The following is a 13,874-nucleotide window of genomic DNA, read 5'->3' as shown; positions in this document are numbered from 1 at the left end:
TTAATCTTATAATTTTCCCCATTATATATGAGTTATAATCTATAGAGAAATGTTGGGATTATAAAAACGTGTTTATTTATGATAGTTTTTGTACTTGCACCAAGTAATTAGAGGACTAACAAAAGTAAGTACAAAAACCGTGTCTTTAAAAAGTGCATGATCTTGCATCTAAGATTAGTCAACAATGTCTGCTCAAATGAATAATGACCCAATGGAATAAATACAACTAAACTAAGCCCTGAACCCGTGAAAAATCAACAGCGATTGTTTCAGATCAGAGATCCTGCATGGCCAGGATGATATTCTCCAGGGCCTGTCGTGCGTCGGTTGCCGGAAAATGTTGAAGAACAGCCAGAGCGGCAGCCGTGTGCTTCCGCTGCAGTTCCTTGGTTTTGACCAACGCCGGACCCGCCAGGATTGCCTTGTGGATCTTGTCGTAGTCGATGTTATCCACCGACTGCTTGCCAGCCTCCAGTTGGGCATACATCCCGGGATCGTGCTCCAAATGGAAGAGAACTGGGGCACTCACTAGACTGAAAGTCACATCCAACGGGAGCTGCGGACACTGGAAAGGCTCGGCATCCAAGCAAGCTTGCCAAGCGAGCGCCAAATGTTTGCCAAAGCGGTACGCGTGCCGCTGCAGTTCCTCACTCTGTCCGGCCAACTTCAAGGAAGCTTGACAGGATTTGCCCAGCAGACTACCGGCATTCAGTATGTTACGGCACTCCCACTCCTCCTCGGGGTTTCCAAGAACCTGGGCAATGGGCATTGGGGTCATCACATCGTGCTCGTTGAAGTCCACTCCAACGCTGAGAGAAGGCCGCTGGAAGGTGCCTGGCTTGTAGGGCAAAGGATTGTTCTGCTCATCCCGCTCGCCAATGAATTCCGATTCGGAAAAGTCACGCACTGCCGACGAAATCAGCTCCACCACCTCCTGGTTGCGCAGATTGGCCAGCTCCGCACTGGAATGGCCCAGCAGGTAGTCGCCGGTCAGCAGGCCAATCTTGTTGCCAAAGGACATGTCGTCGTAGGTGGCCACATCCTGGCCAGCCTGTGTGCTCGATTGCAAGTTGACCACGCTCTAAAAGGAGAAATTAATTTATTAAAAGCCATTCTATCGGATGTCTTAAACTACATGGGTATTATATCACTTCTTAGTAGTTATAAAAATGTTCTTCGCTCGCTACTGATTATCTTAAATACTTATTAGCAATTTTATGACAGTTTTACAGTCCGTCAAATAAATTGATGGAAAGTTATAGACACCTCGCTTGGCTTGTAAACCGTAAAACTGATTAGCATAAAAAGACGCTAACAACAAGACACTAACCCCTTCCGAATGGTTTCTTCATGAGTCACATTCGAATTTAGTTTGCTACCAAAAATTAAACATACATTGTGCACCAAATGCGAAATCCTAATCATCTCGGTGACCTCAGCCAGTGCCCTTTGTGAGTGGAGCACTCCGGCACTCTTGTCCTGCTCAACATCCGGAACACTGGGAGCATGTCCTGCCGCCTTGGACACCAGGAGCACTATCAATCCCCAAGCTTGCATCGTGTTCTTGCCATTGTAGAGAAGGTGCCTGAAAAGGAGAGATTTTGGTTAATAAATAATCAGTTATTGGTACTCCACGAAGCTTAAATTCACAAATGTAACCTAATATTTGCTTTAATATTACAATAACTTGAAAACTGTCACTAAATAACTAGTTTTTAATGTCTAAAAGAGATTAAACAAATACGTAGTAATACTAAATTTGATTTTAAATAGATTTGTAAGCCAGAAATTAATGATCTGTGGTATTTAAGATTGATTATCATATCATATTTAAAAGAAAAATGTTGTTTTTCAAACTGTAAGGGTATTTGATGCTTAGAAATCATAAAAATTATAGTTAAAGTTAATTTGATGGCCTTGAATAATATATTCATCTGGATCACAAATATGTACAGATCATAATGAACTCTAAAAATCTTACTTATCTTAAAAGAATAAACGACTTTTTCTAAAAGCAGGACAAAGCAAACAGGATATTTGAAATAAAAATAAATTATTATAGCCCTAGGATCCCAGAACCTGGTTTTTAGGACCACTTACTTGGCCGTCTTCATCAGCGGATGGGCGCTGCCCACCAGTTTGCGCAGGTGCAGCGCCACATTGGCGATCTCGTCGCTGAGCAGCCAACGCAGGCTGAGGAAGGACGTGGGATAGCCGACGATCCGCTCCGCCTCGCTGACCGCCCTATTCCAGTCGTGCCGTGGGGGCGGGGTCGTCACCTGTGGACTGGAATGCTTTCCACTGGCCGTCGTCGTTGAAGTCCAGCGATGCTGCTGTTGCTGTCGCTGGAAAGTGAAAGTTTGCAGCGCTGGCGCAACTAGGGCGCTCTGGAATCCCTGAATCTCGGCGGGAATCCTTCGTCGCAGCTGTTGCATAATCCTTAACCCACTGGCGCGGTACATGGCTGTCTTCTATTTGTTGGCTGTCGCTATTATTTCCAATTGCTGCTGGGAAAATCGCGCTTTTAGCTCCGCTCCGTTGAATCGACCGTCGAAAAGTGAAATCTTCGAGGTTCGCGCTCGCTGCTTGCGGCGCAGTCGGCTTTACCTGCGGGCGTCCCACTTTTACAGTTGGTCGCTCCGCCGCTCTCAGTTGGCCGCCAAGCGTTCTGTTGTTTGTTTTTATTGCCGCACGCAGTCCCATGGAACTTCCAGGGGGGCGGTGGGGTGGTTTTACTACGGCCTTTAGCGGGAACAGGTTTTTCGCCCGCCTGGGCGTTAGAGATGGCAAAACACCGATAGATTAATGTCTTAACCCTTGTGAAAACATCGATCTTACAGCGGATTTAGCTAGATGTGCCAGCTCTGCCAGCATTGGGAGACTGCTATCAATATATCGATTGCACAAATGGTCTCACTAAAAATTCAGAAGGGTGTCCTTGGTAAGCTTAGCCGTGACACCCTCCGCAGTTTTTGGAGAGACCATTTAATTTAATTTAATTAAATAAATTAATTAATTATTTTATTGAATTTTATGAATTCTTAAATTAAAATTTGGACGCTTTTCGACACAGGCAACTGATCTTGATAATCTTGTTGCATACTTTCGGTCAAATTGTATGGTTCGAACCATAAAAAATAAAAATACTTAAAAAATACTACAAATATTTTGGAGAGTTATTTTATTTATTCTTAAGCCATGGTTTTTGTCCAACAATTCCATTCACCAATTCACCACTATTCGAGTCCTCGTTAACTATCGATAAATTGGCTTGAGTCTTTAATATAATTCTCCAAAATTTGATACTCATATTTAAGACTGAAACCGTGGTTGGTGTCCCAGGAATAACCATTTTGTATGTTTAGAGTGACCGTTTCTGGCGTGGAAAAAAGAACTAATCAGTTGTTGCGAATTGTTATAAAAATCGATCGTATCGCAGATTTTTCCGTATCTGAATGCGAAAGAGAAAGTGGCACAAAATGTAAAAAAATCGAGCGAAAACTAGATCGGTAAATTCCAAGAACACCGAAAATATAGAATTAAACGTGAAAGAAAGGATGATCGAAAAATGCAAATGCAAAAGCGAATGCCCGAGAAGTGAAGAGGTGTGCGTGTGCTATATGAGTGTGTGTGAAAGAAGAGCTGCAACAAATTAAATATAAATAATAGTGCCCAAGTGCCGTTGTATGACCAATAATTGTGGCGCAAAATGATTAAATGGCATTTAAGCCGTGTTTAAACATTTGCAGGCGGAAATGTTTAATAGTTTTTAATTGCTCTAGCGGTCGCTGCCCCGACGCTGTGTGTGTGTGTGTGTGTGTGCGTATGTGCAAGAGAGAAAGAGGAGGAGGAGAAGAAGAGGAAGAGGAGAGTGTACAAAAGAGGAATATGCAACAACTGTGCGATTTTAGTTATCGGTGGCATTTTTTTTCGGCTATTTCGAGTGGCCGCAAGTCAAAATCAGAAAAACTGATGTGTACACACACATTACTGCCCAGAAACCGAGAAAACGGGGCGAAAGGAAAACTACGAAAGTGGTTGCTCTGCCATGTAGGTGTATGTTTGTTGGCCTGTGTGCGCGCCTCAGTGCCGTGCGAGAGGAATGCTGCCTGTCTATGTATCACGTTTCGCACAGAGTGTCTGTCGGTGTGTGTGTGAGTGAGTGTCTGGCCTGTGCAGTGTTGTATAGTGCATAAATTATGGAATTTCGGATTTCTTTCGAGTTTCGTTTTAGGTTTAGTTTCTGATTTTTCCCTTAATCGATCTGTGTGCTCTCTCTCGCTCTCTCGAAAAGGTTGCATCCCCAAGAGATGCACAAAGAGCGAGAGAGATAAACAGACGCCGCCGCCGCCACTAATGCACACGCACACCAGTGCAAATGCAGTTAGCTGGTAAAACTTGTTTTCTCCCTCTCTCTCTCGCCGCGCTCTCGGCTAAAAAAGAGCAAAAGCCGCTATTCGTATTCGGCAGCCGCTGCCGCTACTCGCACTCGCTCCTCTCCACTACTCTCTCCTGCTGCTGCTGCTGCTGCTGCTCCTCTCTCGCTACTCGCCAACTGCCTATATACCATATATATGGCCGATTCAAAGCTAGGCGAGCAAAATTTCCATTGTGTGTGGCGGCCAGCGTTCGCAGTCGGTTCGAAAATTTCAGACTCGTCATTCGTGCGCAAAAAACACAAAATACAACGCAAGGCGTACAAGCCTGAGTAATAGATTAAATATAAATGTATTTTAGAGTACTGTTATTTTTCAAAAAAAAAAAAAAAAAAAATTTTAATAAGAACCGCTAACTTTCGGATTTTCGTGTGTTTGTGTGCGCGCTAGTGTTTGTGCTTGTGACTGCCTATTACTCATCTCTTTTTGCGCTGTAAAAAATTAAATTTTCCTTTTGGAAACTCATAAATTAGCTGGGCTTAAGTTCTCGAATACAGCCGAAAAACTCTTACCTATTTTACTTTTTGTCTACATCAACGATTAACGAAAAATCCAACGACTTTCATCGTCGTTTGTGTGTTTCTAGAAGTAAATGTGTGTGTGTGTGTAAGTGTGCGTGTGTATACTCGCTACCTTCGGATGAAAAAAGTCAATTTCTGAGTCGCTCTCTCTCTCGCGGCGGCTCTCTTCAGCATGAATGAAACAGCGAATAAACGAACCCTTGTAAATGTGTGTGAGTGTGTGCATGAGTGTAGCAACAAATAAGCAGGGGAAAAACAATAAGAAAATTAACTAATAAATGCAGTTATTTCGAAATCATAAACATGCTCATTTAAAACGCAAAAAGAGTGAATAGGCCTAATTGTCTCTGTATTCCAGCTATAACCCACAACAACAGCAGCATGCATAATTCTACAGTATGTGTGTTTCATTGCCAAAGCAACGTTTACGTTTAAAACCTCTCGCCAGAGAGCAAATAAATACAAAATACACATAAATAAATAAATAAATCAAATCAAAACCAAACATCAAATAGCAAATTACAAACAAAATTCAGCAACAGCAGCAACAACAGCAACAACAACAAAATATCGAAAGCAAAGAAACGAGACGAAAGAGAGAGCTCTTCAATATTTGTGTATCCGTGTGTGTCGTCTCTCTCGCTCTCTCTCTCTCCCTCGCGTGTGTCTCCGTGCCTATACCATTGTGTGTCTGTGTGCGTGCAGCAGAATCAATAATAAAAAATAAAAATCCAAAAAAAAAAAAATATAAATTAAGCAAATGTGCAAAATACTCGAGTATATCGAAATCAACAAAAAATAACAACCCATCACACCGGATAAATAACAATAATAGCAATACACTATAGGCAACAAAGTTGAGAAAATGAGGTGCTGCTGCTGTGCGAAGAAAACAAGCCAAGAACTATGACGCATCAAAATCATCAGACAAACGGCGCAAGTTTGGAGGATTGCCACACAAACTTTTATGCCTTGGTGAGTAGTAGTTGTTTTTTGTTTTTTTTTTTTGCTCTTTTGCAATTGTTTTTATTTTTCGCAGTGAGGTTGGTTTTTTTTTTATTCTTTTTCACTAGAAGATCTAGGTCAGTGAGGACGCAGAGGGGGGTGCTCTGCGAAAGGGGGGGCTTATTGGCTTGCGGGGGTGTGTCACCCACACAGTGGCAAAACTGAACCACCGATCATGGGATCCAATCTCTCTCTCTCGCCATCTCCCTCTCTTCGTCTTATCGATTGGCAGCCAAAGCGAAGACGCCGCCGGTCAGCCACAGCTGTTTATCGTTATCGCCGCAGATGCTTCGCGAAGAACCCGAAAACAGTTTTGATAACTATAGTCATGGCAAAAAAATCTTTCGTATCGGGGTTTAATCTTTTTCCAATAGTTGTCGTCTGTATTTAATTCTTATAGGCAATGCCTGTTCAAGAAATTCACCCTAAACTTCTTGAACTGGGATTTTAATAGCAGACCTTGGATATTATATCCAATATAATACTTACATATCAATTTTTTTTTTAATCGACAATTTGTTTTAGGAGTTTGTTTTTCTGGATTTTTAAGGGTAGTGCTGCCTTCCTTTGAATGTAAAAATTCCGAGAGATCGAGTTGATCAATGAGTCAATAAGAATATAGTCGGAAGGGCAATGTTTTTGAATGTGAATTAGTCATTTCGGAAAGTTAATGTTTTTAAATGGCCGCAAAGCTATAATTAAAATTTGAATGAATGTGTTTTTTTAAAGCTCATTTATTCAATAAACAATTTGTAATTATAAAGATGAGGATATTACGCATATATCAAGCATTAATCATGTATAGAAGTTAAAAGATACTTTTCGTTTTCAGATATTTTTTATTGCTGAAATTCGGGATGTTTTTATTTTGAGAATAGATTCAAAGATTATATTAATTTTATCCAACATAGAGTGAAAGATACGTATCACACCTAGACACCTGTAGTTGGAGGTGATAGTTCTCGGGTATCTACTGTATTGTAGTAGTGAAAACGGGTGTCTTTGTGGCAACCTGGCGACTGTTGCTCTGTGACTTTGTGGGCTGTGTGACTGCGGCTCGGTGACTTTGTGGCCCATAACAGGTTCTCCTCCCCGAGTCTCAAGAGTCGAGACCAAAAACTCAAGACCCGCGACTGAAGACTGAAAACGAGGGAACTACGTACGTACGACTAGTTTGTTGGCCTCGCTAGTGATTGTTGCTATTGTCTCCTCTCTTTGGCATATTTCTTTAATGAATCTCACGGCGGCGGAAGGGGAGATAGGAGATGGGAGAAATGCGAGACGACACAGAAGCCGAAAAAAAAGACACGGAAAAGCCGAATGGAATAGTCAAAAAGAAGAGGCGATGACGACGACAATGCGTACAAGTCAACGTGCTCCACTTCCCCCGCTCTCCTTCTCCCGCTCTCCACTTACAACTCTCTTGTAGAGTTTGGAGCAGAGCTGCCCATGGGAAGGGGTCAGGAGAGGAGAGGCGGTAGAGCGGGTCGACGCCAACGAAATAACGAAACAATAACAAACGCGCCAAACTTTCTCTGAGCGCGCGAGAGAGCAAGGCGACAGAGCGAGACGGCGAACGAGAGAGAGAGAGCAGTTTGAACTTGAGAGGCACGCGCGCGTGAACAAATACAAATGCAAACACAAGCAAAAAGCATGTCGGAATGATAACAGCAGAAGAGAGGGACATACGCTCTCATTCTCTCTCGTTGAAGGATTGCAAAAAGTGAGAGGGAGAAAGATAGACAGTGGGCAGATAAAAGATAGAAAAAATCAACCTACAAGATAGCTGCTCGCCCAAAAATAAAAGCCAAACCGAAACGAAACGAAGAAAAAGCAGCGAGACGAAATGAGAGCGAAAATGAAAACACACACAAAAATGGCAAAAATGAAGAGCCAAGCAGCGGCAGCGGAAGAATGTGGAACATTTTTGTCGTCAAGACAAGACGGTAGAGGAAAGAGAGGACTTGGGAAATGGGGAGAATGGCCGGTTTGGGGGAATACCTTTGGGTGCGCTTGTGTGCGTAAGCGACCGCCGCCCGTGTGTGTGAGTGTGCTTGAAGGTGCAGTTATTTATTTTGGCCCCATCTCGCTTTGCCCCATTGATTAAGCACCGCTCGCTTGCTTTCCCACTCGCCACTTGCCACACCAGCAACTTGTTTCCATTTTCCACAATTGTTACCATCTTAAAACCTCCATAAGACGAGTTTCCCTGAGTCAAAATGTGTAAAAATTGGAGAAGAGTTATAATTTATTAAAACACACAGGTCTTTCAATTTTAACAACAGTTGATTGGGATTTTGGAAAATAACAAAGTGTGGAATATTTTTCTTTGATTTCTATGCTAAGACTATACTGTAATTAATGAATCATTTTTTGGTTTTTCTTATCTCAACTTGATTTATTTTGTTTGGGGTTACGGTTCTTAAAACTAAATAATACTGGTCACGGTTATAAAAGTGTTTAATATCAGTTTGAGGTTTTGGTTATGGCCTGAATTACTGGATAAGTTAAAATATTTGCGGTTGGGAAATCTACATACACAGTGACACTTAGTATTTAAATTTAAGTGGGTACATTATCCCATGTAACAGATGCCGTCTTTCAGTGGAATTTTCGAGTTTTATGTGGAAGCTTCGAGTTTTTCTTGTCGAATTGGGGACTGTTGTATAAATCCAACGCAACTCTGCAACGGAAGCCGCCAATGACGACCCCAAATGGCTAAAAAAGCTAAAAAGCCAACGAGCCCAGTTAGTCAGTCACTCATTCTTCTTTTTCTCCGTGCTTCTCTCTCATTTTCGCTTTTTGTTTCTTCTTCGGTGCCCCCAAGTTTTTCTTGTCTCTGCTGCAGCTCCTCTTCCGCTCCACCTATCCGCCTCCCCCTCCTTCCTCCCACCCTCTCTGTCGTTTTTTTCGTGCTTTTGTTTTGAGTTGCGAGGCAGCGGAAGATTTTTCGAGCTTCGCTTTGGTCGTTTTTATGCTTTGCTTGTTGTTTTTACTGTTTTTTGCTGCTGCCAAGTGCAATGAGGAATGTATTTTTACATGTGTCTGCGTGCGATTCGCAAGATTTCGCAACACTGGTAAATTAGTGGGCAACAATTCAAGATGATTATCGTTTTTGCATAGACTGAAATGCACTCAGAAAAAATCCTGAGCCTCAAAGTAACCAAGAAATAAAAGAAGTTGAATGAAATGTTAAAATGTTTTTCAGAAAAATATTTAACAGCCTAAGTTACCATTTGTTGTTTTACTTTGCCATCGCTTAATATTCAGTAGGCACTCTCAAGATCGTGACAAAATCAGATATTAGTAATTCAACCTAACGTCATCGTTAGAATTTGTATTTAATACGAGATCCGATAAACACTCATTTAATATCTCACCGAGTCAAGAAGGTGATGTGTACTTTATTTTTACATTTGAAAAGAATTTATCCAAGTATAACTGCAAAGTTAGGATTTCGCAAACTATTGCGAATTATTGTGAAACACCATGAGTTCACCTTGCATTCTATATTATAACATCTAACTATAATATAATATAGCATAATGGGACCGGTTTAATAGGTCAATGAATTCTATTTTAATTGCATTTCTTATTAATTAACGATGCTTTTTTGTTCTGACTTTTTAAATTACTTTGCAGGGGATAATAAGTAATTTATAAGAATCTTGAAATGATAAAAAATTACGGTTTGTTGGAAAGATTAAAAAAAACCTCATTAAGAAGATTTACGCGTATCTTCGGATGCCAATCCAAAGAATATCTCTGTGTATAAAATAAAATCCTATTTTTGTAAAGTTTATTTAAACTTTTTGTAAGATTCTCTCCTCTAACAGCTGAAATAACAATTCTTGAATTGAGACTCTGCTATTTCCCGTACGTCATTTATAAAAAGAACGTGTAGACATAGAACTTTCGTCACGGCGGGTAAACAAATGATAGGAACTTCCTTATAGATAAAGATAGTGTAGTGTAGTACCAAGTAGCTATCAGTTGAGTGTATTACAGAACCTATTTAACTTTAAGTCTGGCCACCATTACTTGCTTAAATACGCATTAGTGACTAATTCTCCATTAACTCTCTCAATTGCAGACTGATTTATGTGGAATAAAATGGCGGAAGTTCGTTAACGGGGAGCGACCGAACGCATCCAGCGATCCTTTGGCGGACCCGATCCTGCGCTCCTATTCGCGATGCATCCAGGCGGACATGCTGTGCGTGTGGAGGAGGGTCCAATCCACGAAGACGGACAACGCCGACCCGAATGCCTTAACCTTCGAGATCACCACCTCGACCAAGGTCCACCCGCCCCTTTCGCTGGCCGCCGCCAAGGAGCTATGGATCTTCTGGTATGGCGAGGAGCCCGATCTCACTGAACTGGTCGATGCCGAGCTGCTCCGAGTTGCGGGTGAGTTTTTTATCCTTAAAAAACATCTGTGGAACCAAAATATCTTTGTTCGCTGTGGTTGAACCTTTCCCGATACTCTTGGATTTTTAGTTAGTACTGGATTCCTTATGAAATGCGAAAGTTCAGACTTTGTCCTTATCAGCATAAATGCTCTTTTGTCGTCTATGAAGTCAAAGAAGAGGGAATAGTTCAACAATAATGGAAAGAATGGAATATAGCAACGTTTTTTTTTAAAGAAACTGCCTATTTTCACTTATTATTTATAATCAGATCTAAAAAATTCCCAATTTCTTATCAAGAGGATATTTTTGATGTATGGATTAATTTGCATCTTTAAATTAACACTTCATAAACACTAAAAAGCAAATAAAGTTGTACGCTAAAAAACTTAAATTGGTAAACAGTTTAAAAACGAAGTGTTACATTTAAGATCGATTGTAATAATTTCTCCTCCTCTCTTTCACTCCCACACACACTCATTCATGCTCACGCACACTTGCAACTGGGTGATGAATTTAATAAAGCTTCAAGGCCGCATCCATCGCATGCAATTGCAACAACAAATTTTCGCCATCTCTTTGGCGTGTGTGTGTGTGTGGGTGTATCTGTGTGAGAAAAGCCAAAACAAATGCGACACACAAACAAACAGAGAAACACGCGAAATACATTTCGATTGCGGCTGATGATGATTATTATTATTATTGCTCTCCTTGTTTTTCCCCATCTCTTGCTGTTTCGCTCTCTCCTCCCTCTCCCGTTTTGTTTTCCTTTGGCGTCACTCAACTCACATGGCGTCGTTTTGAACCGTCAGCAACAGAAAAGAGAAAAAGTTAAGAAAAAAAACAGCAACAAACGTCAGTCGTAGGCGGTTATCTCCTCTCTCTTCCCCCCACCCACACACAGGAAAAAGCATCTCGATATTAAATGTAAATTTTTTATTTCATATTGATAACTGGGAAAGAAGAAAATGAAAGATTAGCTTGTAATTTGTATGAGTCAATAACAAAACCCCGCTTTAAACGTTAATACTCGATTTTCTGTCTTAAATAACCTGAAGACATTAAATTGAATGATTAATAAAACCTTATCGAATTTGTTTTCCGTGCACCTAAGGAGGAAAGAGGAAGCAGTGCTAAAACGTCACCTGTCATTTGCAATGTTTTTCGCTCGCTCTCTCTTTCTCTCTCTGGCTCTCTGGTAATTATGCAAACGAAGAAGAAGGGTGCTCTCGCGTTCTCCCCCTTTCTCCACTTCCCTCTCACTTGCTCTTTCGAGGGTTGTTCAATACACACTGGCCTTCGAAAGACGCTCTCTCTCTTTCGCACCCTGTCTCCCTTTCCTTTCTTTTCTTATCAGCCCATTGCGTGTGGCTACTATTTATTCAATATTTTTGTTATTGCCTCATTATCTCTGACCACTAACTACGTACTACGTACATTGTTCATCGTAGAATTTGAATTTCTCATATTCGGCTTTTCCGTGGCAAATTCCATTACCCAACCACCGAGATCCGTAACGCCGTAAATCTATAAAGATTTTCCGATATTTAAGAAAATAGAATTTGCTCATCCGTAAAACATCAGAAATTTTGAACATTTAATTTAGAAATTCTACCCAACTATTATTATTTTATATTATATATACTTTTATTCATAAGATACATCATTAAATAAAAAAGTAACTTTCAAAGACCAACTCGAAGAATTTATAGATGCTAGAATCTATAGTATAGATCGACTACCTTTACTATAAATTTCAAAACGGAGTTTTCTATAACTTATACTATTGTCAACGTTCCACAAGTTCAAATGATTTCCAATATTATTTTTTTTCAAATTTCAATCTATATTCTATTTCAAACTAAAAACTTTTTCAGCTGGCAGATATCTTCGGAGATACAGATTCTTTTTGAAGTGCCCGACTGAGAGATACGAGATACGGAAGTTTGACTGTATCTTTTGTTATCTGCCTACGTCATTGTGGCCCACTGATTTTACAGTTAGCTTTTGCTGCCTGTTTGCTTGCGTTAACCTTTTCTTCGTTTTTTTAGGCGCGCTTTTTGCCTTCTGGAATTGAGAGTTGAATGCACGTCGCTTTTGCCGCTGATGAAATTATCGCCTTGTTTTTGTTTTAGCCTTTGTCATCGTTGCAACGCCTTGTTTGATGTTGTTTTTGCATTTTTTTTAATGACAAGGACATTGACTAATTGCATTGACATTACTTTGTCTCCGTCTTTTGGGCGAATTTTCGTTGTCTTTTTATAGCCATTTCGGCCATAAACAACAAAAGTGGCAAAAAAAAAAAACTGTCGTCCCCATCTTGTTGGTGTGTGTGTGTGTGCGTGCGAGTGCGTGTGAATGAAATTCGGAAAGAGAGAAAAGAGAGTGGCGAAGAGAGAGCGCATTGTTGTTACTGTTACTGCTCCTCAGATTTGCGTGAAAACGGCAACGCCGCAAATCTCAGCCAGCCAGCACAGTGGAGCAAAAACTACTAACTGAGGGGTTTTCTGAGAATGAGGAGGGACTTTTATTTAAAATTCTGTAAACAGAAGAAAAGATATATCACTTAAAAAAGAGCATGTTTCTTTTTGAAAAGATAAAACGCATATGAGTGATTCTTTGTGAAACGTATCGAGATCTTCTTTAATTTCTCAAAACGGTTTCATATTTTTATCACGATATTTTACCATTTTTATAAGATTTTAAAAATAATAAAAAAATGTATCCATTTGACAGAAGCAAAGATATGGCGATGCCATTTATTTTGTTAAGATTATGTGTAACTTTAAATTACATGGTGAAAAAAAAAAATACTCCACTTATATACACGTTTTAAAATACCAAAATGTATGATAAATATTTTACATTTTATACCTAAAATGTTTGAAAGTAAACAATTTAAAAGACTTGAAAAATTTAAGTTATACATTTTATAAAACTAATATTTATTTAGTTAAAAACAAGCATCTATTTTCAATTAATAAGAAAAACTATCGATTTTAAGTGGCTGTTGCCGAACCAATCAAGTTTTCCAATGTACTTCATTTATGACGACCACTGTGAACTAATTTACATTCCACTTTGTAGGGCTTTGCGCTTTTGTCTTCCTTTTTGCTGTTGGCATTTGTTGGACATTTTTGGCCATTTTTTTTTTGGACAGCAGGCGTCATGGGCAGACACGCCTATACGCTGGAGAATTCTAGTAGACCCCCAATCTCCATATATACAAGCATTATTTACCTCCCCTCCCCCATCACCACCCATAAAAAAAACACTCCACACACGCTACTTGTTGTCATTGTACTTAAAGTTTGTTGTTGTATTCCGATGCCATACGATTTTTACCTTAAACAGCTGTCATTTTGTACGAGTGTGTGCGTGAGCGTGTTGGGGGTCGTTGTGTGCGTGTGCTCCACAATTGGAGCCAATAATTACGTGCTGCTCTCTGCATAAAAGAGACTGGGAGAGGCTCTCTTCTTGCGATTCTTCGCTCTCAATGAGCTT

At 40.3% G+C, this 13,874-nt stretch overlaps 2 protein-coding genes across 9 annotated transcripts in view; one reads left to right on the top strand and one right to left on the bottom strand.

Annotated features, from left to right (window-relative positions):
* Positions 1-52: 52 nt before the first annotated feature.
* LOC119554241 (decaprenyl-diphosphate synthase subunit 2) lies at positions 53-2,796 on the bottom strand. 2 transcript variants are annotated; one of them, XM_037865077.1, is made up of 4 exons: positions 2,608-2,796; positions 2,101-2,504; positions 1,396-1,585; positions 53-1,081 (listed from the first exon to the last, which is right to left on the bottom strand). In XM_037865077.1, exons 2-4 carry the CDS (start codon positions 2,460-2,462, stop codon positions 275-277), a joined length of 1,359 nt encoding a protein of 452 aa, XP_037721005.1. In that variant the 5' UTR covers positions 2,463-2,504; positions 2,608-2,796; the 3' UTR covers positions 53-274. The 2 variants fall into 2 exon arrangements, with proteins under 2 accessions (XP_037721005.1, XP_037721004.1); XM_037865076.1 differs by having other exon boundaries at positions 2,101-2,796.
* A 586-nt stretch (positions 2,797-3,382) lies between these two features.
* LOC119554951 (mediator of RNA polymerase II transcription subunit 13) overlaps positions 3,383-13,874 on the top strand; it is a 27,885-nt gene continuing 17,393 nt past the window's right edge. For 3 of the 7 annotated variants that reach the window (XM_037866070.1, XM_037866069.1, XM_037866064.1), the window contains exons 1-3: positions 3,383-3,509; positions 5,316-5,932; positions 10,056-10,371. In XM_037866070.1, coding sequence (XP_037721998.1) covers positions 5,864-5,932; positions 10,056-10,371 — 385 coding nt within the window. In that variant the 5' untranslated portion in view covers positions 3,383-3,509; positions 5,316-5,863. The other 4 variants (XM_037866068.1, XM_037866065.1, XM_037866067.1 and 1 more) reach the window with 4 other exon arrangements.

Source organism: Drosophila subpulchrella, chromosome 3L (assembly GCF_014743375.2).
Source record: "Drosophila subpulchrella strain 33 F10 #4 breed RU33 chromosome 3L, RU_Dsub_v1.1 Primary Assembly, whole genome shotgun sequence".
Taxonomy (NCBI): Eukaryota; Metazoa; Arthropoda; class Insecta; order Diptera; family Drosophilidae; genus Drosophila; species Drosophila subpulchrella.
Note: the sequence above shows the minus strand (reverse complement) of the source record. Positions and strands in the feature narration are given on the sequence as shown.